Source organism: Drosophila teissieri, chromosome X (genome assembly GCF_016746235.2).
Source record: "Drosophila teissieri strain GT53w chromosome X, Prin_Dtei_1.1, whole genome shotgun sequence".
Taxonomy (NCBI): Eukaryota; Metazoa; Arthropoda; class Insecta; order Diptera; family Drosophilidae; genus Drosophila; species Drosophila teissieri.
This window is the reverse complement of record NC_053034.1, coordinates 13,744,594-13,769,764: the sequence shown is the minus strand read 5'-3', so window position 1 is coordinate 13,769,764 and position 25,171 is coordinate 13,744,594. Positions and strand designations below refer to the sequence as shown.

General features: G+C 42.5%; 2 protein-coding genes across 6 annotated transcripts in view; both read right to left on the bottom strand.

The window, feature by feature from the left end:
• Nucleotides 1–41: 41 nt before the first annotated feature.
• LOC122624219 (b(0,+)-type amino acid transporter 1) lies at nt 42–17,791 on the bottom strand. Of its 4 annotated transcripts, XM_043803695.1 has the most exons (10): nt 6,451–6,708; nt 5,989–6,160; nt 5,306–5,352; nt 3,915–4,016; nt 3,403–3,509; nt 3,267–3,342; nt 2,629–3,127; nt 2,442–2,538; nt 1,838–2,156; nt 42–1,770 (listed from the first exon to the last, which is right to left on the bottom strand). In XM_043803695.1, the coding sequence occupies exons 1-10, from the start codon at nt 6,524–6,526 to the stop codon at nt 1,700–1,702; spliced, it is 1,566 nt and encodes a 521-aa protein (XP_043659630.1). In that variant the 5' UTR covers nt 6,527–6,708; the 3' UTR covers nt 42–1,699. The 4 variants fall into 4 exon arrangements, with proteins under 4 accessions (XP_043659630.1, XP_043659629.1, XP_043659628.1 ...); XM_043803694.1 differs by lacking the exon at nt 6,451–6,708 and adding an exon at nt 17,690–17,791 and having other exon boundaries at nt 3,267–3,509; XM_043803693.1 differs by having other exon boundaries at nt 3,267–3,509.
• Nucleotides 17,792–19,768: 1,977 nt separating this feature from the next.
• LOC122623646 (netrin-A) overlaps nt 19,769–25,171 on the bottom strand; it is a 43,267-nt gene continuing 37,864 nt past the window's right edge. Inside the window, exons 4-7 of one of the 2 annotated variants that reach the window (XM_043802921.1) lie at nt 24,954–25,109; nt 20,903–20,968; nt 20,455–20,839; nt 19,769–20,391 (exon numbers count right to left, since the gene is read on the bottom strand). In XM_043802921.1, coding sequence (XP_043658856.1) covers nt 20,250–20,391; nt 20,455–20,839; nt 20,903–20,968; nt 24,954–25,109 — 749 coding nt within the window. In that variant the 3' untranslated portion in view covers nt 19,769–20,249. Of the gene's footprint in view, nt 20,392–20,454; nt 20,840–20,902; nt 20,969–24,949; nt 25,110–25,171 lie in introns of both variants that reach the window. The other variant, XM_043802922.1, reaches the window with a different exon arrangement.

Sequence of the window (25,171 nt, the reverse complement as noted above, 5' to 3'; positions counted from 1 at the left end):
AAACTAACATTTCCAAATCGGAAGCGCAAACTCAAGAGGCATGTGTTTCAAAAACTTTATTTCGTCAATTTCCGGTTTACATAATACAATTCTTTTGTTATTAGGTGGTAGGTACATGTATAGATAGAGATTTTCGATTTGCTCTGGTTTCCGTTTAGCTCATTGTAAATAGTTGGTAATAAAATTATAAAATTTATAAACTTAACAAATTATATAAATATATATTTATGTGTGGGTAAGTTCTGTAGTATGCCTATAAATAGGTAAAGATATAAATGTTTTGTATATCGGTTCAGACAATTGAGAAGTATAGTAAGAAATTGAAAAGCGGGATATATATCATTAAAAAAGATCTAAATTCTTGTCTGTATTTTCTTGTATTTCCGAGCGAGACGGCACCTGCATCTGCATCTGCTGTCTTTTTCTAACTCGTGTGCGACGAGTCCTTCACGAATAACAGAAAACTAGTTTGAACAAAAAAACAAAAAAAATGGCATAATAATAATAATAGTTAAAGTATAACCGTCTCTCTAAATCTAGATCTAGTTTTGGTTGCAACGATTTGTCAAAGCAGACACAAGTCGCAAAAAAATGTATTTAACAAGTATCCATAGTAGTATTTACGTTTGCTTTTCTTTCATACATTTTTAAATGGCTTTTTCTATTTTTTTGTTTGAATTTTCTCAGTGTTTGTTTTCTTTACCTTACTTTGGTATCAATTACAAATCTTTAATGCCTATTTGCAGTCCTACGAATTTCACACGCGATCCCCGACCGCCAGGTGGCGCTCTAGTCGCACAAAGTTAGAAACATTCAGTTGGGATGTTTGTATTTATTACAATTTAGCATTTGTCCTCTGTTTTGTGTTACCATGCGGTTTTTGCCTTATTATCATAACTATGATCTTCGTCCATTACACACATATATATAAATATTGCTATTCCAGCCGATCTCTAGATCGGCCAACTCGTATATAATGTGGGTAAATAGCGCCAGCGGAAAATCCAAATGAGAACAAACAAGGATAACCCGAAGCTCTGCGGCGAGTGTTGACTTTGGTGGGCACTGTACGGATTGGTGGTGTCATCGATTCCTGGCGGCACTGTACTCAAACCTCAAGATCCCAAGATCCCATCATTCCCAGATACTATGTAGGTATTATTTATGGGGCCTGCACTTCGAGCCGCTTAGCAATGATATCTTCGACTATTTAGGTGTGTGTATTTGTGTGTGTGTGTGTTGTTTTTTGTTTTCTTTTTAGTTGTTTCTGTCATTTGTCTTGATCTTTAATTAATAGAACACAAAAATATATGTATATATAGATTTGCTTTGTTTGTATAAACGTACGTACGTATCAACTATGCAACTTGGCCTATGCGCGCTACATAAAGATACAAATCTATGTATCCACACTAAATATCTGTATATTCACATATAATCTCTGAATATAACCAGCTCATAGCATAAAAAGACTATTTCAAATAGTTTTTTGTTTCTCTAGCACTACTTTGTCAACGACAACGTCAGTATATCAATATAGGGCTGCTCCTAACACACTCTCAACCCCTTTTGCATCCTGTCTATGCTGCACTCCTAATATATCCTCGTTTGTATAGTAATTAAGTGAATGTATTTGCTTCTCGCTTTCCGAGCTTGTTGGCCTCCCTTTGAAATCTTGAGCACTTTCCGGGGATCCTCTTCACTCGAACATGGCCATCGACGAGGTGGGCACCACCTCCAACAGCAGCTGGAAGAATAGCGTCACCTTGTCTGCAGGGAGAGGAATTCAACGTTAAGAATTGTTTGCTGTTAGTTATGGGAACTTTCGGTTACTTACTCATAAACCTCGGCGTCATCCCGAGCTTGACGAATGGCACATAGAAGATGAGGCCCGCGAATATGAAGAGCAGGGCATAGAGATACTCAACGCGCGGAGTCTCGAAAATTGGTGCCGCCACGAGATACACGGAGATGACCAAGACCACAACGGGAATGATGATCGGCACCTTGTAGGGCCGAGGATAGTTGGGTTTGGTGTAGCGCATCACGATCAGGGCCAGCATCGCTCCGCCGTAGAATATCCAGGCGGTGAAGCTGAAGAAATCAATCAGCGAATCAATTGTGCCGTGGAGCACCATTGCCGAAGCAATCAGCGACTGGAGACGGGGATAAGTACGCACAGAGAAAGATACAGAGAAAGATGGGAGTTTAGAACGAGGATCGGATCGATACACGGGCATTCACAGGCGTTGTCAAATAATAATGAGCGGGTACTATAAGATTTCAAAATGATTTAGAGGTATAACTAACATAAACGGGAATACAACAAGAACTGTAGTAAAGTTGGATCTACAAATTCATTTGGGATCTGCTAATATGGTGGTTTATGAAGCAGTCTAGGGTATGTTTAGTAAATGAAGAGGGCAGTTTTAGATACTTACGTGGAATATCAGCCCCGGAGCAGGTGTAAGACGACGCACATGGACATAAGAGAGGATATCCAACAGGTGACCCTCTCGACTAGCCGCGAAACACAGACTGTAAGGGGAGCAGAACAAATCATAGATTACAAAGGTGTTCCCAACATATATTATTAATGATGTTAGAGGTCTAAGTAATAGTACATACCGCCCAGCTGCAAAGAGCGTTCCATTGGCGCTGCCAAACGTGCTGATGGTGACGCTAAGTGGCATCAGCCAGGCGAGGGCGCCCAGGATGCGGTTGCCAAAGGTGACGGCCACCGCCTCCGACTCGATCATCTCCTGCGGCGACATGGCCGCCAGGTAGGAGATGTTGATCAGCGCATAGCAGAGCGTGACCAGCGGTATGCCGATGATGATCGAGCGCGGCAGATTCTTGCTGGGATTCTTGATCTCCTCGGTTACGTAGTTCAGGTTGTTCCAGCCATCGTAGGCCCACAGGCCCGTGTAGAAGGCCGTGGCGATGGCGCCCACATTGGGCATCGGGCCATTAAATGCATTCGACAGGTGCTGCGTGTTGCCCTGCATCAGTTTCCAGGCTCCGCCGCAGATCACAACCACCACAGCCACCAGTTTGGCGGCGGTGAACACGTTCTGCACGGCCATTCCCAGGTTGACGCTGTAGCAGTTCACGAACAGGATCATCACTGTACAGAAAAGGGGAAACTCATTAGTAGAATTCATTGGTATATTAAGAGATATATTGGTAATAGGGATCAATACCAGAGTGAATGCGAGGCAATCTATCAAAATACTAATCCCCTTACAATTTAAGGTTATTCTTACCAATTGCCACCAGGGCGACCATCTTGACCACGCCCCTGGGCGGATCGCATTCCGTCACAAAGGCCTCAACGGCGTACTGTGCAAATGATAAGCATATTATAGCCATTTGAGATGGCTTCAACACCAAAGTCGATACCCATGAGAACAGAAACGCCGGCGCCGGTCCATAGGCATCCATAAAGTAAGCCCATTCCGCCCCCGACGACGTGTTCATCGTGCCAAGTTCAGCGTATGCCAGAGCGCCTGCAAGTGGGCAATACAATTCATTAGATAGGTATAAAGGATGAACATCTTTGAATAATATAAATATACAACTAAAAACTGAGGCTGCAAGAGGACTAAGCATTTACATTCCTTGGATAGATAGCTACTTTATATTCCGAGCAAATACAATTTATTTGATGATTTTAAAACTAGAATGCAGTTGGCCAAGCACAATTTCGCCGAGTGTATGGTGCACAAGATTGGAAGGTGTGACATTCCGCGAAAGTTTGGCTCCTCGCCAGCCGTGCAACAAGTTGTGACGAGAGTGCAGGGTCGAGTCTCGGGACTTGGCCACTTGGCGGCGTTAAGTGGGTCAGCTGCACGTGGTGCACATTTCGGGGGGTGGAATGGATTGGCCAGGGGATGGTGGTTCTAGTGACTTACCCAGCAGAGAGAGCACACCACATGCAAGCCAGATTATAAAGCTAACTCCAACGGAACCAGTGCGAACCAGTAAACCGGAGGGTGACACAAAAATTCCAGACCCTGTGGGTTGACAAAAGAGAAAGAGCAGATATAGATATAAATATAGATATATGTAGCTAGGAATATAGATATATAGGAGTTAATCGTTTACACAGCTGTGGTTGGGAAAAACAGCTGATTAAGGGCCCACATTGTTTTCCCTACTTTCCCCATCGATTCGATTTCCCGTATGCTAATGAGCGGCTGGCGCGGTGCTACTACATAGTATATATGTACCAGTTGAGTGGGTGTTGCGGACGTCATCAGTGGGCGGACACAAGTTCGGCGAAAGCTCCGACCACGCGGCGAATGAGCAATACCGGCAAATAGTGGTTTTTCCTGCAGAGAATCTCAGACAACTCTGCCCGGAGCGGAAGGGAAAAGTATGAAGTTGGCTGGATATCCGAGCCCTAAGGCGTGCAACAATTTGGGTAACATGCCACAAGCTGGCGCCATTGCCTAAGGTCAAAGTGCAGCAGCGACAATAGACGCCGTTCGTGTCATAAATATGTATTTCAATACACCCCAGTTTTAGAGCCACATACAGCAGCGTCCAAATTGGTAGTAAAATCTGCCCAGAAAGGATAACTACGTTTTTATTTAAACTGTTGAATTTAACATTTGAATATGTATGGTTTGCTTTAACAAGGGACAACTTTCAGATGTTCTCAGTGTTATTATATCAAACACTATAAAACATGTAGTGTGATTACTTTGATTTACCACCGCTAAACGAGCTCCACTTTTATAGGGCTGCCCTTTTCGCTCCCTAAAAATATGCCTGGAAATTGGCCTTAATCCACGCCATCCCCCGCACTCCCCCCTCCATCCGTCTGATGGCACTTTCATTCTCACGCCGATTGCGTACCTACATATATACATCTAAACATCTATACATCTATACAGACAGACAGACAGACAATATATATGGGTGGGCCTAAAGCTGTGTATATGTATGTACTATGTGCCGTGCATATAGCTAAATTCGTGCGTACGTATTTTTGGCCATGCGCGCCTCCAATCTGAAGAAAAGCAGCAAGGAAAATAAACCGAATGACAAACTGTGCCTCAATATTTTTCACCGACTCCCAGAGCAAAAGCTGTATTCAAAAAACAAAAAAAAAACAGGAACGAACGGGACAGCAAATTTGACACAATCCGTGGAAAACTGCGTGTTCGTGTGTTTTTGGGGGACACTTTGGACACTTTTGCTCTTTTCCTGTCACTCCGACATTCCGGCCCCATGTTTTATGCATTTGTTTTGACAATTGCGCTGGGGAGAAGCAGCTCCGAATGGATGGTACACTCACCTATCATAGTTCCAACAATTAAAGCCACCCCACTGAAGAGGCCCAGCCTGAAATGACAAAAAGAAAGGGTAAATAAATTCAATTAAATTCAAATCAAATAAAATTAGAGAACAAGTACAATCATGAGGCAAGATTTCATCATTCAAAACAGCATGTTCAAGTCAAAAGTCCATAGATATTGACAGATAGATGTTAAAAATATAGCCATGTACTTGTTAATTTTGTGTACGTTAAGTAAATCACTTAATTGGCAGCAAGGTGTTAGAAACAAATCAAGTGAATAGCGCGTTTTTGGCCAAGTAAATAGAAACTGTTTACGTCTACACTGAAAACATTTGCTTTTTGCCACAAGGCTGCAAATGGCTCTTTGCCTTGTTCTCTTTCCATTGAGAAGTTTGATATTATCTCTAAAACTCATAGCTATACACTAAGATTGTATAAAAAAGTTGAGAAAATAAATAAATAATAATTATTTATAAATCTTGATTGTTAAAGTAGTTCTAGTGTTATCTGCCAACTATTTATAATTTGACAAGCTATAAAACAAATTAATAGATATATTTGACCGTATCGACTTGAAAATGCAGTTGCTGAGTCTCAATGAAAACGATGGACATTAATGCACTATCATTTCGAGTACGTAAATAACGATTCCGTTCAGTGATCTAACTAACGATCTTTACCTTCTCTCGAGGTGAACAACGTGGTTCTGCGTTGAGCCATTCCTCTCCAGCGGCTTCCGCATCCGCCCGGTCCCTGATGAGTCGGTCTCTGGCGCCTCGGGCCCTTCTGTCCCAAGAGTCCCATTGGCGCACATGGTCCCGTTGCTCGTTGCTTTTGTTGGCACATTATGTCCTGCAGGATCACCATCATCATCATCATCATCATCATCACCATCACCGCAAAGGATCGCAAATAAAAAAAAGAGAGAGCAGAACACATGGATTAGCATAAGTCGTGAGCAGGAGCACCAGAAAAAAAAGAAAAAGAATCACATATATACACAGCAAGTATAGGGATATTTCGGTGCCAAGAAAACGGCACGTTTTTCTTCTCCGTGTAGACAGAGTTTATGAATGGACTTGTGACACACATACACACACACATACAGATACACCCGCACACACACACACACCGGCACACACCTCTGTTATTATCTGTTGAATTATTTTTGCATGCGTTCTTTTGCAAGCAAAATAGTTGTGATATTTTATCGCGCATGGCATGGACGGATAACAAGTTGCTAAAATTATTTCGCCGCGAATTTCAGCACTCGGCGAATACAAATATATGAAAAGTATATATATATATATATAGTTATGTATATATATATAAATGTTTTGAAAGAAGTGCGGACCAAAAGAAGTGTAGCGCAGTGGGCGGCGAATCGCAGGCAACTGTTCGCATCCCAAATGGCGGCGGCGTCAAATAGTCCGCCCGGTGAAAGCTTTCCGCCGAGCGGTACGCGAGCGGTACTCGGCCGTCACTCGGGCGCCACACGAGCGGCTGACGAGCGGCAGACGAACAGCAGCCGAGCGCCGGAAAAGCGGCGGGCGATGAAAAACGAGAAAAGCGACCGGCGTTGGGAGAATAACCACTTTCTCCAAACGAGATTGGGCTCGAGATGAGTTCGACTGGCTTGGGCTGGCCGCCTCCACTTATATCACACTCATCGAGGATAACAACAGTGTTCGACATGCAGGAATAATGCTATTGATAATAGGATAAAGTATCACATTAAGGGATAATACTCGTGGTTGGAGTTTTTGGCAATCATAAATTGGGATAACAAGAACAGAGATGGCAGGCAAACCTTATCACATACATGGACAACAGAACAGCAGTATCATCACTTCAATATAGTTATAAATATTACAAAATATACTAAAATACTATTTTAGAAGAGCTCTCAAATCTTCATAATTCCGAATGGAAGTGTTTAAACTAAGTCCTGTTCCATTGATAAGAAAGCATTATAAGATGTATTATTTATTGTAGTGAATACCAGCATTAATGGTTACTTTCCATCAATGAAAGTTAAGTCCACCCCTCAGATAAGAGTAAAATTCCAAAGAAACGGAATTTTATAAAGAGGTATTAACATTTCTGTGGCGTTGTTTGGGACAGCGTTTCAGCATTTTTGCTTCTGTTTTTTTGCTGTTCCCCGCTGACTACGTGACACACTGCGTATGTACATATGTAGAAGAGTCCACCTCCTTCCGACTGATTTATGCAATTCGCCTCGTCCGTCGGTTGTATGGTTCTATATTTTGATTATAGAATTGTCAAGGTGAAGGCATCTTCTCTCCTCAGATACTATCGCTCGGTCCGCCACGCTATTTATAGCTTTGCATAAAAATTTCAAATTGAATTAGTCGGCTAATGCCGCGGCGACGTCAGAAGGTTCTCGCCGCCGATCAGAATCTGCAGTTTAGTGGCATCATCTCTCTATGGTCGCCTCCATTCATCGGCTACTCTCAATTAATTGTTGGTTGCGCATTTCATTTGCCTCAATTGGCCGCTTATTAATGGTCATGTGCTGTGACTCCGTTCGCCACACTTTCATATGTATATACTCGTATAAATATATATATCTATATATATATTGCATATATATCACTCCCGTTAGAAGTCGGGCTACAACGTCACTGGTTCCTTAACTCTCGCCCACGAGGCGTCGAAATTTCATCAGCCCAACGACCGCGTGTACATAACACTCTATGTGTGTATGTACATTCATAATTTCAAAGTTCTCCCACTATTTGTTTCGGCTTGATTCTGCCACTGGATGCCACTGCCACTGGATGTGCCCCCAAAAATCGTATATGTACCAAGATAGTGGGCTGAACAAATAGATATCTATCTGCACGAGCATAAATATAATACGTATCCAAAGACTTGGATACACACGCCATAGCGCCTACGTATGCACTGCTCGCACAACGGGGCCACGATATTAGCATCGATTTAATTTCAATTATAAGTTCGTTTTCATACAGATCGAATTTCCAGCTGGAATCGCTCTAGAAACTCCAGAGAAATAAACAATTATTGTGGCGCAACAGTGCGTATACGTAATGTACATCAAGTATACGTAACGTTGCCACTATAAAATCTGATTAAGTAATCAGTTAATCAGCTGATGATCATTAACTTCCCACCATTTACCAATATCCATTTTAAAGTATGAAAAGGTGAGATTGGTAAGGATTTGAAATCAGCGCTATTCAATCGACTTCAAGTGTGGGTATAAAAATAAATAATACACGTCTATACACAGAGTCTTTGTATATGTAGGCACATAAACATAAATAAACGATTCCTACGTTAAGCTCTGTGTCGTTTTTCAGCTTCTGCAGCTTCTTCTTGCTCCGCATTTTTTTCTCAATGTATTTTCTGTCATAAAAGTCACGCGGCTTGTGGCCATTTTCGGTTTTTTTTTTTCTGTTTTCTGTGTTTGTTCATCGCCCGGCAAAGGGGGCGTGGCAGGCAGAGAAGGGGTTAATCGTCTACATTACTTGAAGATCTGTGCAAGTCAGAAAGTGAATATTGCACATTTGCCAAGGGAGGGAAAAGTAAACACATAACCCAATCGCCCAGTAAACCGATCACTTAAGTTTATTCATGCATTTGAACACGTCGCCCTGCCAGTTATTCTGTGAAATAAATATTCAAATAATGGGGAATAATCGTGATCGTGTCCCTTTCCATTTATTAATTATTCGCCTTTAAAGAAATCATACTACAAACGATATTATAATAAGCTTTCCTTTGTATATCTTTCTTTTTGACTCAAGTGTAATGAAAAAACCTACAGACAGCCAAATGTAATTTAATTTAGATAATGATGTTCTCGTTGAGTTTTCATCAAGATGCGAACACAGCCACTTGGCAACCAGTCGGCGATAATAGAATCTAATGGTCAATTAAAACGAAACACGAGCCAGACTCAAAATACCCCTTTCACTTAAGTGAGCTCCTTGCGCCGTTTTATTGAATATGATTCCGATTTCGATTTCGATTCCGATTCAGAAACTCGAGGCACCACCAGACATGAAGCGCCACATCGATTTACTGTCTGCAATTGGATTCCTACGGTTATCACTCCGAATGTGAAAATAACTTAAACTCTACAGCATCGTTTGAATGCATTACTAAAGTTGTGAGGAAACCAACAGTAATAAGTTTGCCCTACACTCAATACAGCATTCAAGTGCGCCTATGGAGTGACCACTGTACTTCGATTAGGGCGAACAGAACCTACGACCAGCGATGCACGTAGACTGCGGATATTTGCGATATTCCTTGGTATTTTTAGGGGCCGTGCAGGTCGAACATTGTTTGGGTTTGTCGGCTGACTTTCGCTCGCTAATTATTTAGGCACTCTAACGCAAAAAACAAACTGCAAAGATATTAGTGTAGATAAAACCAGCGGCTGACGTGCTAGGGAAATGTCTAGCTCATAAGCAACTATATAGTATTATTATCGCCCAGCAATTATACCCAACTGATTACTAATAAATCAATTTAATTTTCGTAACGTCAGTGCGAATAATAAATCAATTCTTGTCACAGAATGAAATTGGTTTATGCAGCTCATGACTGACTTTCAATTCACCCATTTAAATGAACAATAAAGGAAAGGGTTTCTAAACAAGAAACAAGAACTTGCTATCCCAAAGATACTGCTAGAAATTATGACAAGCTCATAATGATATACGAATTCTCGCTGAAAATTCTTTCAAATAAAAAATGCGATCAACGACAATGCGAATTCTTCTAGCTTTGGAATGTATGCTATCTATAGACTAGGTAATGTAAATATTTTGATATATTCTCTGACTGTTGTTTAGGAAATGAGGTGTTTACCTTAAACAATAACGTAATGATTAGGTGTCATGGCTAGAGGATATTTTCGCAGTGTATTTTTGTGAATCCAACTCCAGGGGAAAGGAAGCCGCTGTGCCAACGTCAGCGGCACCAAAATGAGTAATAATCACGCGCTGGTCAGCCAAATTTCTGGGTCGAAGAAAAGCTGCTCTACGTGCAAATGAATATTTGAAATATGCAAAGCTCGGCGGGGGAAGTTCATGCATCTAAATTGGCCGGCGGCCAAATAAAAACGATTTTCCTCTGCCGCCGACGTCGTTGGTAAATATTTTCAGTTAATTTTGTTGCGGGTGTCGCGTTCGAGATTCTTGAAATCTCAATGATCGGGCACGGGAGCAAGGACATCTTTCCTTTTGCTGATCCTGAACCAAAGATTAACACAAACTATCATAGCGACTTTAGCCAGCAGGCTAATAAGAAAATCTAAGCAAAATTCGCTTTAAAAATTATACTTTGTTAAAAGTTTAATAGCACCCAAGTTATTTGGCCAACTCATTTACGATCTTTTCATTGGCGACATTGTCTTTTGCGAGCTGACATCTCAATGAAGATGAAATTCATTCGAATGCCGCACTTGTGGAAATTCAATTTAAATTATTTGTTTACTTATTTGCGTTAGCGCTGTTAATTAAACGAGGAATGAAAAGTGCCATCTGCTTGTGTCGCAAATTCGTTTGTGCTAATTAGAGCACAATACATGTATAGGGATTGATTGATCGAATGTCCGCGTCTCACCTTTGACACTAGTTATTGACCAAGCAGCTCCCCGTTTCCATTCCCATCCCCTCCATACTCAGCGAATCAATCAAAGAACTTGGCTACAAGTGTTTGCTTAACCCTCGACTGACACGCGAGCCGCAAATGCTCCCGAAATAAACCACTCTCCATTCGCTTAATTGATTTATTCTGTATCGTTAGACGTGTCCCGTGTTCCGAGTCCCGAGTTCCAAGTCCCGACCAAAGTGTCAATGGCCCTCTCCCAGTCCCAGTCCCAAGTCCATGTCCACGTCCATGTCCGAAATTCACAATTCTCTTGGCCACTTCGCATAAGCAGCGCATCGGGTTACACGTCGCCACAATACGCGAACTTCACCAGTGGTAATGGGAGATTATTACGTTATCATTTCACTTTCGCTTTGTGCACTTTTTCATTCAATCCCAACACCTTTGGTGGTTTTTTATCGCAGGCCATGAAAGTGTTGCTGATAAATCAGGTGCGAACCAGTTGAAATCTAATTGAAACTTAATCTGCGACTAATTTGTATTGCCGCTGAAACCACTTGCAAACCGGTTACAAGCCGATTTCGAGTGGTTAGTGTGGTTAATTTATAACACCTAATAATTCGCTATAGATTTGATACTTATATATGTAGGTTTAATTGTTTATTTAATACCTTTAAAATCTAGTTTTTAAGTTCATCATACTTTCCCTTGTTCGTGATATCCGCCCGCGCATGAACATACGAATCCACTTGTGAAATGCTATTATTTCAATATGTGCTGCGCTCCATTTGCGTCAGCCATGCCCACCTCTGCCATCTCCTGTGCGGCACCCATACTCCCCTGCTCCATATTGTTTCATTGGATGCTGTCGAAATGCTGTTTGCCCTGGTCTTAATTGAAATGTATCGTTTGTCATTTAACGTTGGTCACCCCGTTTCCCGTTCCCCGTTCACCGTCCCCCTTTCCACCGTCGCCCTCTTTAGATTTTTGTTAATTGAGCTTCTAAAAGGCAGGAGGCGGTGCAAGGGGTGTGGCGGTGGGGTTGACCGGGCGGAAGAACGACAAAGTCAATGTCAAGGCGAGCCGTGCACTTAGAGGCAAGTGGGTGGCAGGAGGGCGTGTCGCCAATTCGCAATACCCACAAAGTGTTGCACCGTAAAAAACCAAGAGGAAAATTCTTTTAACAACCCGACATCCGTTTCTCCTTTTTGAATCAGAAAATGGATAGATGCAAGTGTTGCATACTTTCTGGCGTCTTGTTAAGAAGTAAAATATATCCTATTGGTATACAATTTGGCATGTAGCTGGGTATTAGAAAAAAAGATCTTTAATCTTTAGGATCAGATACGTTATGCTTTGGCACTATAGCAGCGCTGTACATTTTCTCTTAGTACACGCCTGTTTTAAAGCCAACTCGTCACTTTTATTACTGTTGGCTCTCTCTGCCATTATTAGCCACAATAATTGCGACACACACATATAGAAAAATCATTGACGTGTTAATTTGTGACGCCAACAACACCTTGACATTGTCACCAGCCAAGGTCAGCGAAAAATGCCAAACTATGGGAAGCCCTGTTATATAAAGTACGAAAACAGGATGTCAGCTGGGTTAAGTGGCAAGTATTGGAAAACCTCGTGAAGAAATAAAGATTTTAGAGTTCACACAGAAGCTTTTGGCCTTCATAGTATGGACACGAACCCAAAAAGTCTTTTGCTGAATACGATCTCAAAGTGCAGGAGTCTGGCTGTGATCTTCCTCAACTTGAGATACATTTTCTAATCCATTGTATCGAAACCCCTATTGAATACCCCTTTTCAGCTGTATATTTGCATTCCCTCAGTTCGACAGATGATCTTTGGCAAATCGGCTTATTTGACTTTGCCCATTTTGCATCTATTTGGTGCGGACATCCAGTTTGTACTGCTGTCGTCGCCTCTTCTGTTGGCATATCAATTTAACCCAATTGATTTTCAATTGACTCGTGACGCGCCGAGCGTTATGGTGACTGCTCTGCCAACGACGACGTTGATGACGCTAATGATCGCTCGTAATAATCAGAAAGCTATAAATTCATTTGGACGACACGAGAGGCGGCGAAAAGGGCGACTCGATTCTATTTGCTTTGCTTCGTGGCAGCTGAGAATGTAAGACCAAATTGTTGGTTCCGAATGCGATTGCAAAATAGCAATACACATATAAACGACAAGATTTCCTAACCCTTGAAGTACAAATTCTCTAGTCACATCTACATCCGTGTAGAACAGTAGATAAAGCCTGTGGGAAAATCGTTGCGAAACCCCAAGGGGAAATGTGGCCAAAAGTCTAGAGGTGAGCGATATAAGTATGAAAATTGATTGGGAAACGCTTCTAAAAATACCACCAAACAGGTGCAATAGAAAACACGGTCCTGCTTCCGTTTCTTTTGATTTTCGTACCGGTTATCTCTTATGCATGGTGGAAACATCGGTGGAAACATCGGCACATGTCCATGAGAATTGAAAATCAGAAATAGCTGCGGCAGCTGAGCAAAAGCCGAATACATTTCCCCCCTCCTCCCTTCTCATGCAAGCTTAATGCTTCTGGTGAAATACAGAAATTGGCTTCTCAAGCTGTTGCCAGGGGCGTTGGGTTAAAAAAGGGGGGCAGCAGCGAAACACAGCACCAGACAGATGGCAGAAGAAAGGGGGCAGAGAAAGTTGGAGCACATTGAGGCATTGAACTCATTTTTTCCCAACTCGGGGCGCCATTCAATTATTTGTAAGCTTAGGCGGCAAGGACACGCACACAGTTGTAAGTACGAGGACCAAACACCACACCAACACAAGTGTGTGTAAACACACACATACACATCACGAAACCTTTTTGTTTGTGAGCGGGCTATGAATTTTAGAGGCTCGTCCTTTTTCTCCGCCCTTTGTACTCGTCCCCGCCTCCTCCATGGCATTCCCTTGAAGCGAGCGGGTCCTTTAGCTACTGTCTCTCTTTTGCGTTCTATATGTGAAAAATATAAATAAATTGGTAGGATATAAACCTGTACAATATCGAAAAATGTGCTATATCCGATTCCACTTTCATGTTACAAGATAATCTTGTTGCTAACTAATTTGTTTACTAACTGATAGAAGTATTATTCGATTTAGACTTTTAGTAGGGATCTAAAGCAGTTTTGCCTACAAAAGAATAGTAGTTTAGACAGTAGTTGATAGGATACAATATTAATTCAAAGTGCCTATCCTTGAAATAGCAGGGAGCTTAATGATTCAAACCTCTGTGCTAACTTCTGCCGGGTTTCTCATCAAGTATATGAAATTTTTATAGGCACCCGTTGTCGTCGGCTGCCGCTGCCATCGAAAGCGGTCCACGTGTCGCTTCTGCGTGGGTGTGCGTGTGTGTATCCCCATCTATATGTTGGTGTTGGTATTTGTATTTGTATCTGTATCAGTGGGGCACGCCCCTCGCCGTTGGCAGGGCGGTAGGCCACCTGTTTTTATGGGAGCCCCCGCACTTACGCAATGGAAGCCGGCTCGCAGTGACGTTGCCAGCTGCTCATGTACACATATGTATGTACCACCATGGATATAGATATATACATTTACATATATATATATATGTATATATAAGTGTGTATGTAAGGACCACTTTTATGTGTATTTGCGTGGGTCGAGGAAAATGGGAAACCAGTATTCTGCGGGAAAGCTCGGCTCTCCCGGCGCCGGCGCTCTGGATGATGTCCTTGCCAGGACATCTCGCTGTCGCTGCTGATAACAATTCGCAGGCTGCGTTATCGCCGCAAAAACTTTCACTGCCACACCAACGCGTTCTGCGATTCCTGAGCGCCGCTTCAGCGACGTAAAAGTTTCTCGGCAGCTGGGGAATTCCGCCCCGAAAACACGTAGCGCACTTTCCGGGGGCCGTTTAAGGGTCTGGCCCAAAGGACCTGCCAACTGCCAACTGCCAACTGCCATCCAGTAACCGCCAGCACCACCCACTCGAATGACAAAGCCAAGGACAATGCGTGAACACAATGGCGGAATGCTTAACCCTGGCCCCCAAAAATCTGTAATGGCCATGGGCGGTGATGCCCCCCTCTCCTGTCCCTCTTCCTGCTCATCTGCAAATGAAATCAGCCAACTGCGACGTTGCTTAAATGCGAACTACATTGTATGACATTGGGTCAGTGGGGAAAAGAAGTTGCCAATTCGATTTGGTCAAAAGGAGAGCAAAGGGTAATGAAACTAGTTAAAATACTTGCTTGAAAATACATTTAAACAAACGTAGTTGTGTGAAATGCAACTACTTGCACGCCTAGCTATCAGATACTACATAATAATACTACTCAATATCAGAGATGGAATTTCATTGCAATTGGACATTTTAAACGTAATGGCGTTATAAGTTTTCTTTCTAGCAATAATTGCTCTTGTCACCGCCATGACACGTACTTCTACATTTACGTCGTACAAAATCATTCATTAGATAGTTTCCTATTAATGGCTATCAAGGGGGCTGCATTTCCCCGCTTCGTTGGAGAGGCTGGGCAGAGTGGGCGGGGCCGAGGAGGTGGGGTCGGAACTGCCCCCACACTCAGCAGATTGCACAAGCAAAGCGGAAAGCGGAAAGCGAAAAGTGAACTTAAGCTGCCGCACCGCCGAGCAAACGGAGGGGAAACCACCACTGGGAGGAGGCACTTCACCCACTCTCCAAGTGTGATTAATGGACCACGGTTCTAAATTATTAGCTAAATGCATCCGATCATCAGGCGCAAACTATTTTCTCGCTGGCGGACAATAAGCGAGCGAGTGCCGCAACTGCTGAGCAGGCGGAATAATAGATGCGAATTTAAATGTGCTCTCAAGATACTATATCTGCGGCATTCTTTACGAACGATTGCACATGCAAGTAATTTTGAGCTTCTTTAGGGAAATTAAAATGTATTTTAGGGCTAGATGTGTGAAAACAAATCTTGATTATGGTATGGCATGGTAACTGAGAAGGTTATATTCATTATAAAGACATACAAATCCTTAGCTCGCCCCAAAGGGTCTATGAATTTATGCTTACACTCGTATACACTTTCCACACACTCTTTTTTTCAGTGCACAACACAGCACAGCATTGCGTGGCCAAATTATGTCAAGTGCAAAATGCAGTCACGCCAACCAGCAAACAGCCCACATGCCACCACAAGCCGCCACCCATCCAGTAAAGACCACCCACGCACTGAGGAATGCCACCCTTTTATGGCGTTGCCTTGACTTTGTCCTTGACTCGCTTGGCTGGAACTTTTGGGTCTTGTGGGCTTCCGGCTGCCAAAGAATCTCGGTTGAGCCGAGCTCTCTTTGCATTGGAAAAGCCGGCTTAAGAGCTATAATTAGAACGCTTGCAGTAATACGAAAGCCATGGCAGCGCCTAAAAGCAGGCAACACCTGGCTCTTTGCAAGGCCATCAAGTGCCAATTGGGAATCTATCTGTGTATCTGTAGCTGGAAACATGAATGTGCCTACCATTGCCAAGGGGTTGGGGTACAGTCGACACCCACTGATAAGCAACCCTCGGCAGCTTTTAACGATTGCGTAACTGACAATGGAAAGCGAGTGGGAATGGTGGCCACGTTAAGCCATCGTAAAAATTGCTTATAGGGACAAAATAACGTAAACAACCTCAAATGAAAGTGAAATGGGACGCAGGTCGTATAGACAGTAATTGCCAATATCTATCTAGGTTCCCTTACCCCTAAAGATACATTTGCCTAAGTTATTTCCTTCAATATATATAGAATTCAACTAAACAAATACCTTTAAATTAGATTACTCTTGCATCTGGATTTTTTATCCCAACAGAACCATTTTTATCCCAAAAAATAAAAAGTATCTATGTATTTGATGTCTGCAGGAGCAATCTTTATATATTTACAATTTGACTATCTTATCGATTACTGTTAAATTTCAGCCAAAAAATCAATGAATATACTCCCAATCGTATGTTAAGTTCCCACATAAATCATTTAGCAAGTTTCGGTTTGTTTTAAGTGCACGAATCTTTAATTTGTTGGGAATTTTGGCGAATGTTCCTCTGAAGCCTGAAGCAAATTTCACTATATCTACATACAAAACGATATAAGTAATAACCAAATGCCAATCAATAAAGTCGCATTTTTAAGTTTTCTTTCATTTTATCAAAACAACTGTCCGTCTTGGGGATAAAAGTCTTAATGGAGTGTCCACTGGTGTTTGATAAGTTCTTCAAAGGGGAATTATTGGGACTTTCTGTGATTTTCACAAGGGAAATGGAGGCCTGGCGGATGTTCTACAATTTCGATGTTTATGCTGCAACTTTTTTGAACTTGGCTTTTGGTTTGGGCTGATTAGAACAGCTGTTCTGCTGCAATCGTGCACGAACAAGCAGATTCACGCCCTCACACACATACCTACACACACACACACAGATGAGGATAACCGTTAGCCGGTCAGTAATTTACCGTTCTTCTTTTATTTTTGCACATGCGCATGCGCGTCACACAAAAATTCACACGAAAAAAAAGTGGGTAGAAAAGCGGAGCAGAAACGCGAAAAAGGCACGCACACCTGCCATCACATGCTGCAACTCGAGCAATTGTTTGCCCGCTCACTTAGCACCGCAGAAAGGCACGAGATGGATTGGAAGTGGACATAATGCGAGTAATCACCACTAATTTGCAAAAAAAAATAATTAAACAAAAAATGAAAAAAAAAACCTAACGGAACTAGCGAACGATAACGATAACTCACCATTGGCGTGAATATGATTTGTGTTGTTTGGTTGGACATGCTGATACATGACTTGCTACAGTGCGCCAATGTCGTCACTTTCATGTCACTTTAAACACTGCGAGAGAATGAAAGCGTCGCCCTGCGGCTCTGCGTATTTATAAGGCGCCGGGCAGAATCGTCATCGCCATCGGACTGGCCATCGCTATCGGTATCGGAATCTCTGAGTTTCGCGCTTTGCGCCTCTCTCCACCACTCTTCTCTCACCACTCTCTCTCGTGCTCCTGCTGTGCCGGCATTTTCCCAGTATTTCCCTCCGCTCACACACGCTGCTCCTTTTTGGAGCAGAGAGCTGAGCTTTTGCCCACATTGCCGACTACACTGAAAAAACATAGTTGATTCACTTTAGAAAATACTTAAGCTTACAGTAAATCAAACCCATGGTACTGGGTTATTGCTTATTAAATTAATTAAAAACATATAATCGTCAAATGAAATATTCATAATTCTAATGGTTTCATCAATTTTATTGTATTTGGTTTCAGTGTAGAGAGAGAGAGCTTGCGTAGGCGTGCGGCTTGCAGGAGCCGAGAGCTGGACAGAGAGCGTCGAGAGGGGGAGGAAATGGGGCGGCTTGATGACGTAAAATGGGCGGCGGGCGGTCGTTGGGCGTAACTGAATTAGGACGACGCCACAAACAGCACATGCAATGCGTGTATAACTGGCCGCCCATCGAATGCAGTACTCTGAACGATTCGGTGGGGAATCACCTGTTCGTATTGGGAGGGCCAACAGCAATTGACACGATAATAGCACCTATGACTGACCAACTGTTAGCATACACAATCTATATTATACATTTTTTAATGCCTATAAAGTTACTATAACTGCTTGCAAACTAATGTAGAGTAATGCTAGTACGTCACTTTTTTGTCAACTATACAAATGATTATTAACAATTATTCTAATAGCCCGAGAGACCACACAAAAACTGCGCGTGGAATAATTTGCTATGACTTGCAACGTTTTTTTAGCCATAAATGTTCATAGAGATTGGGTTGTTTATAGAACGTGATTTTGTATTATATTTATACTTAACAACAAGGTGTGCATATCTAGCAAATATCTCAGGCTAAAATGTGTCAAATAGTTAGGTTGCTTTTTCAAAGGAGTTTTAAAGGTGATTAGTATATAACATAAAATATTTAACAAATTGGTGTGTACACTGCTTGCTGTAGAATTTATATTTTATGAGAACGCCATGGTGTAACTATAAATATTTATTGCAGTATATAAATGTAAGCTGCTTTGAAACAATTTTCACCTGTTTAATGAACCAAAATATTGCTACTAGTAAAAATAACAGTAAACAGTATAATAACAGTCATCAAAAAACCAGCAGTCTGTTTTTTAGGAGCTTGTTGTATTAGCCCTAATAATAAATATAAAATATAAACAAAACCAAGGCTCCATTTAACGTTCCATTAAGATATTTTATTATAAGTTTATAAAATTTGTTGTTATCCTTTGCTAATTGCACACGAACATACAAAACCATTTAAGTGTTAGCTCCTCAGATTTGAATATATATCTTTTAGCTCTTTGAAACGCTTACCTTATTCGGGTCCATTAAATCCAGTAAATCTTTTAATTTTCTTTAAATACTTAGATATAAAATCACTTTGAAAATCCAAACAAATCCAAAAGGCAACCAAAACAAAAAACATATGTTTGGAAATCGATAGCCACAATTATCGGTTAAGAGGGTGGCAACGATACAAACTCCGATAAATAGAGATGCCACTTGCACTGCAGCCCGCCAAGCACCTAAGATTCAAAATTAGGTTTGAAATATATTCCTCTATGACTGTTAAGCATACAGTTTATAACCCAACACAGAAGAAATTATGTATGGAATACAATTTAAAGAAAGTAATTTTATTTTGTTAGCGCGGAGAGCCCCTGCTTTGTTATGCAAAAGTATTCTCTACAAGTGGCATCCCTTGCAACAAATGGCAGCGCCAACAATGACCCAGTGTGGCAGCCCTCCGAATGAACCGCCAAATATTTGAAATTCAAAATTCAACAGTTGTGCTCTGCTCTGTACAATATTTATTAATTACTACTAATTTATTAATGTTTGCGAGTCATGCATGCATCAAAGTGCTTCTTACACATAAATTATTGCTTACTGGCGCTCTTTCTGATTGCGAGACTGCCCTAGTACGTAAATTGTTCACAAATGCTTAAACTGGGCTGACAGGAATCTTAATTAGGCGAATAATACAAGTCGTATATATAGTTTACGTAGATTACATGTATAGATACTTTCGTGCGTTTGATTTCAAGTTATCAATTACCGATTGCTTTGTAACGATTGAAGTTAATTAAATAAATTAAATACAGCTAGTTTGATTTTAACTGCTACAAAATCGGTTAAGTTGACATTAAAAAAAAAAACAAAAAAAAAGGTGTTTAAGAGACAATGACACGATTTGATTGTTTTCTGCTGTTAATAAGTTTCTTATCTCTAGAATCTTGAGACTACACGCAGGATGTGGGATTATAATTGGCTGCAGGATTACGCGCAAGTACGCGCTCTCCGTTGGAAGCGCTTCATGCGGCGATACCAGTCCTCCTTCCATTCGATAACGATCGAGTGCGGTCCGATGCCCAGGTATCCGGGTGGCGCCTCCGAGTCCCGACCCAAGATCAAATAGGATCTGTAACACAAGAGGTTTGTGATGAGGAAACTGAAAGGGGATTATTCGAATGGGTGTTCGCACCTGTTTACTCTGATCTTGGGGCAGCGGCACTCCAGGTCCTTAGTCGGTATGATCCAGGTCATAGGACCGCGTTTTAGGGTTGTACTCGGCATTCCGTACACGTTCCCCGCGCCGCTGCTTTCGCCTGGCCTGCTGCGCTTGAAGACGGCCTGGATCTGCAGATCGAAGCGCTCCACTTCGCTGCCTCTGCGACTGGGATTGGGATTGGGATTTGGATAGTCCGCCGCCTGGAACTCGTACTCCCCCGTGATCGGTGAGCGGGCCGATCCCGGCTGAACCTGGTCCATTTCGTAGTCCGCCACGTCGGGATCCATGGCGCGTCGTTGCGACTCCCTGCTTGCTGACTCGCTGCTCGTATCGCGACCAATTACTTTGGCCATTATTGCTGCGGGCAAACGGATTCATTTTATTCAATTATTATTCAACTTTCAGTTGGCTTCAAACTTACCGTAGTCTCTTTTGCAGAACTTGTTTAGGTTTAGCCTTTTGGTGCTGACTCTGCATTTGCCGCATTCTGAAAAAGGCGAAGAAATGGGGAATTCTGCAATTAGCCAGTGGGCAATTGAAGTGCTGCTCACACTGTGAGGTCCTTGGGCACTCGCAACTTGCCACACAGAGCGACAGAACAAATGACATGAGGCTGAGCGAATGGGGCAAGTGGAAGTGGATCGAAGTGATATTGTGTTAGAGGTTAATTGGGGGTGGGATTTGAGTTGGGGTTCCTTCCCTATCCCTATCCCTATCGCTATCCCTAAGATGCCAAGTGGCCCGCCTCCTTGCCATTTGTCCTTCGGATGGGGCATTCCACTCGGGTGTTTACAATTTAATTGCGAAATTTATGTCTTTATGGCCAATGCCAATTAGCAGAAACAGAAACAGAAACAGAAACAGTGGCAGCAGCCACAGCAGCAGCGTTGCTCGATCAATTTTACATTAAGACCGCCTATTTTGAATGCAGAGAGAGAAAATCTGCATTTTCATTAATCATATTTTTGGTATCTTTTACATGCCAATTTATGGCACTGCTAAAATCAATCTTGTAGCAATTCTAACAAAAGCTGGGTCACAGCCAAAATGAGCCCCTTTCTCTCTGTGTATTTCGACTTCGTGCCTTGGGCCGCCTTTTGTGGCGACTAAAATTAGCCAAGAAGTTTGTATTTGTTTTTGTTTTGCTTTTGCTCTGGCTGGGAATCGCAGTTTGCATTGCTGCTCGTTCAGACGCCGATCGCAATGTCAAAGTAAACGTGACACAATTGCGTTGCGACTCTCGATTCGTTTGTGGCATAACCATTTGTATGAAATGAATCGGACGACTTATAAATCGATCTAAAGTCGAAAGCTTAAATGGCACTTTTCCCCATTTTCCTTGGCTATTTGTGGAGAGCTGCCGCTCCGCAGCGTGAAGTGCACTTTCCCGATGCACTTAGCCAGCAAACGATATTTATCGCCGTCATTTAAAGATCATTAGCCACGCCCCGAAAACGAACGAAAATTTACGAAAATAACCGAAAATATCTAAAAATATCTGAAAATATCCGAAAATATCTGAAATATCTGAAATATCCGAAAATAAAGCTGGGAGATTCGAACTTTCTGACTCACTATTCGGGAATCCCTCGTTTGCCAATTGTTGCTACGTTGCAAGTACATACATACATATGTATGTGGTTTCTCAAGAATTATTAGAAATATAAACAAAAATCTGGGAAAATGGCGAAGAAATATCTTAAAGTTCGCATCAACTGCAATAGCAGTTACTATAAATTATCTTTAAATAAAATAAGCATAAATCGGAAAACGCCAACCTGCTGCCTGACTATGAAAGCCATTCATGTAAATTGCGAGCAAACATAAATCTTTCGAAATTTGCAAGTCATCAAATTAACATAACATTAAAATTGACCCACGACCCCTTGGTAAACACACACACACACACACAGAAACACACACACACAGTGGGCTGCTTTTCGCTGCGGGTGCAACTAAGTTTAAATTAACTCAAACTTGGACAGAATTTTAAATTAATTTAATAAGATTATCAAATTATGAATTCATAATTAACATTCATGCTCGTGCTGAGTGTGGGCGGCGGTGGGCGTGGCAGGCCGCCTCCATTTCGCTGTGCCAATGAATAGCAAAGGACGAACTTTTTGCGTAGATCCTGTGTCTGTGTGTGTGTCCATTTGCCTAACTCAGTTCTCGGTTGGTTACAGGGAATGAAAAACTTTCCACCGACAACTTTTCCAACTTGCGCTTTTCTTTGCCGTTGACAAATACATTTAGGAGGGGCAGCCTCTTTAAACGCAGCCCTCATCTCGCAACTCGCATCTCCATGTTCCGTCTGCAGCTCGATTTGCATTTTTGGCAAGATGGATGGATGGTGATGGAGTGGAGTTGGTCCTTCGAGCCGGAGGCAACTTGATATGCAACAATTGCAGCCAGAAATTGATCCTAGTCGTCTGGCAGCTATTCATATCTGCTTGCAATTTTAATGGGTCTCAAAGATTTTCCCAACTTACTGGGGGATGCTTGGAAAAAGGTTTCCGAACTATCCAACTAAATTTATTTATAAGTTTACGATTTTTCCATTCCCCATTAAATAATATTTTACCAGCATTTTATTTAGTAAAATTTTATATAAAAATGCTTATTTTGCTCTAACATAAGCGGGAAGAAAATGCAATAGTAAATGTGAAAAACTAGCATCCCAAGTCGCTGTCCCTTTTCGTCCTTTTCATTTGGTCACTGGGCAGTGACAATGTGACTCTATTACGATTAACTCGCCGCTTATACTTCCTGTGGCTGCTTAAGTTGCTCAGTCAATTTGTCATTGTTTCCACTTGCAGCTGCATAAACGGCTCATCTTTAGCTGAATCCTGTCGTCCTGCGGATCCCCCCGCACCCCCCAACCCCCCTTAACTGCGACTTTGCCCAGCGCCTTGAGCAAATAGTTGGCAGCAATTAGCGGCGCAGGCAGAAGCACTAGACTCCAAACTTGCCACTCGCCACAAGGTACTGGATACTGCGTACTGGATACTGGATAATGGATACTGAGTACTGGGTACTGGGTACTCGGTAGTGGGTAGAGGGTAGTGGGTAGAGGGTAGTGGGTAGAGGGTAGTGGGTACTAGGTAGTGGGTAGTGGGTACTGTGTGCACTGGACAACGACTGCTCTTCTTGAGGCTGTTGCTGCAGCTTATTCATGGGAAATTAAATAAAAAACTTTTTTAATACATTTGCTTTGCCAAGTTTCGCCTGCTCTCTGTCATTCTACACTTTCTGCCCCTCTTCTCTCTTCTCCTCCCTTTACTCTCCTCTCTCCCCTCTATTTTCTTGTTGTTTTGTATCTTTCTGTGACGTTTCTTTGGGGTGATCTTTGTTGTTGTTGTTGCCACTGTTGCTGCTGTTTGAATACCCTGCACTCCCAAGTATCGAGGGTACACACTGTTCGGTCTGTAAACACTTTTGCAATTTTTAAAATAAATTGTAGCTGGTAAACTAAATGCAGTTAAGTTAATAAAACATCTCGGAATGACACCTTTTTTTTTTTAGAATATATTTATACTGGATATCTAATAGTCTTTACCCTGCACTGAGATTTGTCCTTTTTGCTTTTTTCTCCAAGTTTTATTGCAAAGTTTGTTTTGCCGCGAGAGAGAGTGAAAGAGAGAGTGAGAGGACCTGCGTGTGCGAGCGAGAGGGCGCCTAGAACTGGGCTTAGTATGATTTATGCTGCGTGGCGCATTTTGTCTGCTTGTTGCACTTCACCAGTTCCCCTCCCCCTCCCGCTCCCCCTTCCGCTGCACTCCCTTTCCGACTCTCCGGGGGCCCACTGTACTTTCTTCGCCACTGTAACTAAAAGTTGCGTGCAAACATTTGCGTTGTCTGTTAAGTGCCGCTGTCCCGTCCCCACCCCCCTCTTGCTCCTCTTGCCCCTGGAGCCGCTCCTTGTTTTTCCGCTTCCACTTCCCCTTTCCCTTCCCCTTCCACTTCCACTTTTCCTGACCGACAACCGACTGCACTTTAGCGGATTTGTGTTTTCTCACCCATTTTAAAGGATTACAAAGGCGAGCCAAACGCCACGGCAAACTATGCGCCGTCTTCGTCGCGTTCCTGCGACAGTGAGCCCTCGCTTTGTGGAAATCCTAAACACTTGGGTTTTGCCAAAAAATACATTGCAATATCTATATTCAAACAATTATGTCAGAGCCCACAGAGCAAATTGTGCTAAGAGAGCCAGCTGCTCTATAAACATTTAACTATTTCTTATACCTATGTTGCATATAGCATTTAGAATATAAGTTACTGTGCACTTTAGCAAGAGCCCACTGTATAAGCCCGCTGCTGATAAACAATACTACCAGTTAGCATAAGCACTCGCAACCGAATGCGAAGGGGGGAGAGGGGGAAAGTAAGAGGGGGGGATAGTCGGTTAGCACACAAAACACAACAGAACACAACAGATAGAGATATGGATATGAGAGGTGGCACTTACTTACCCCTGCCGCCCTCGGTGCGATAGTACTGCGACTGGGCGGCCATTCCGGAGGCGCCGCTGTGGTGATCGCCACCAGATCCTGGCGAGGACTCGGGCTCATCCGGCTCGGGCGCGGTGTTCTGGGTGTCCAGCATGTTGATCATGCGCGGTGGTTGCTCTGCGGGAATGGTAAATGGAAATTGGGAAATGGTAAATGGGTTGTTATTATTCGAATGTATG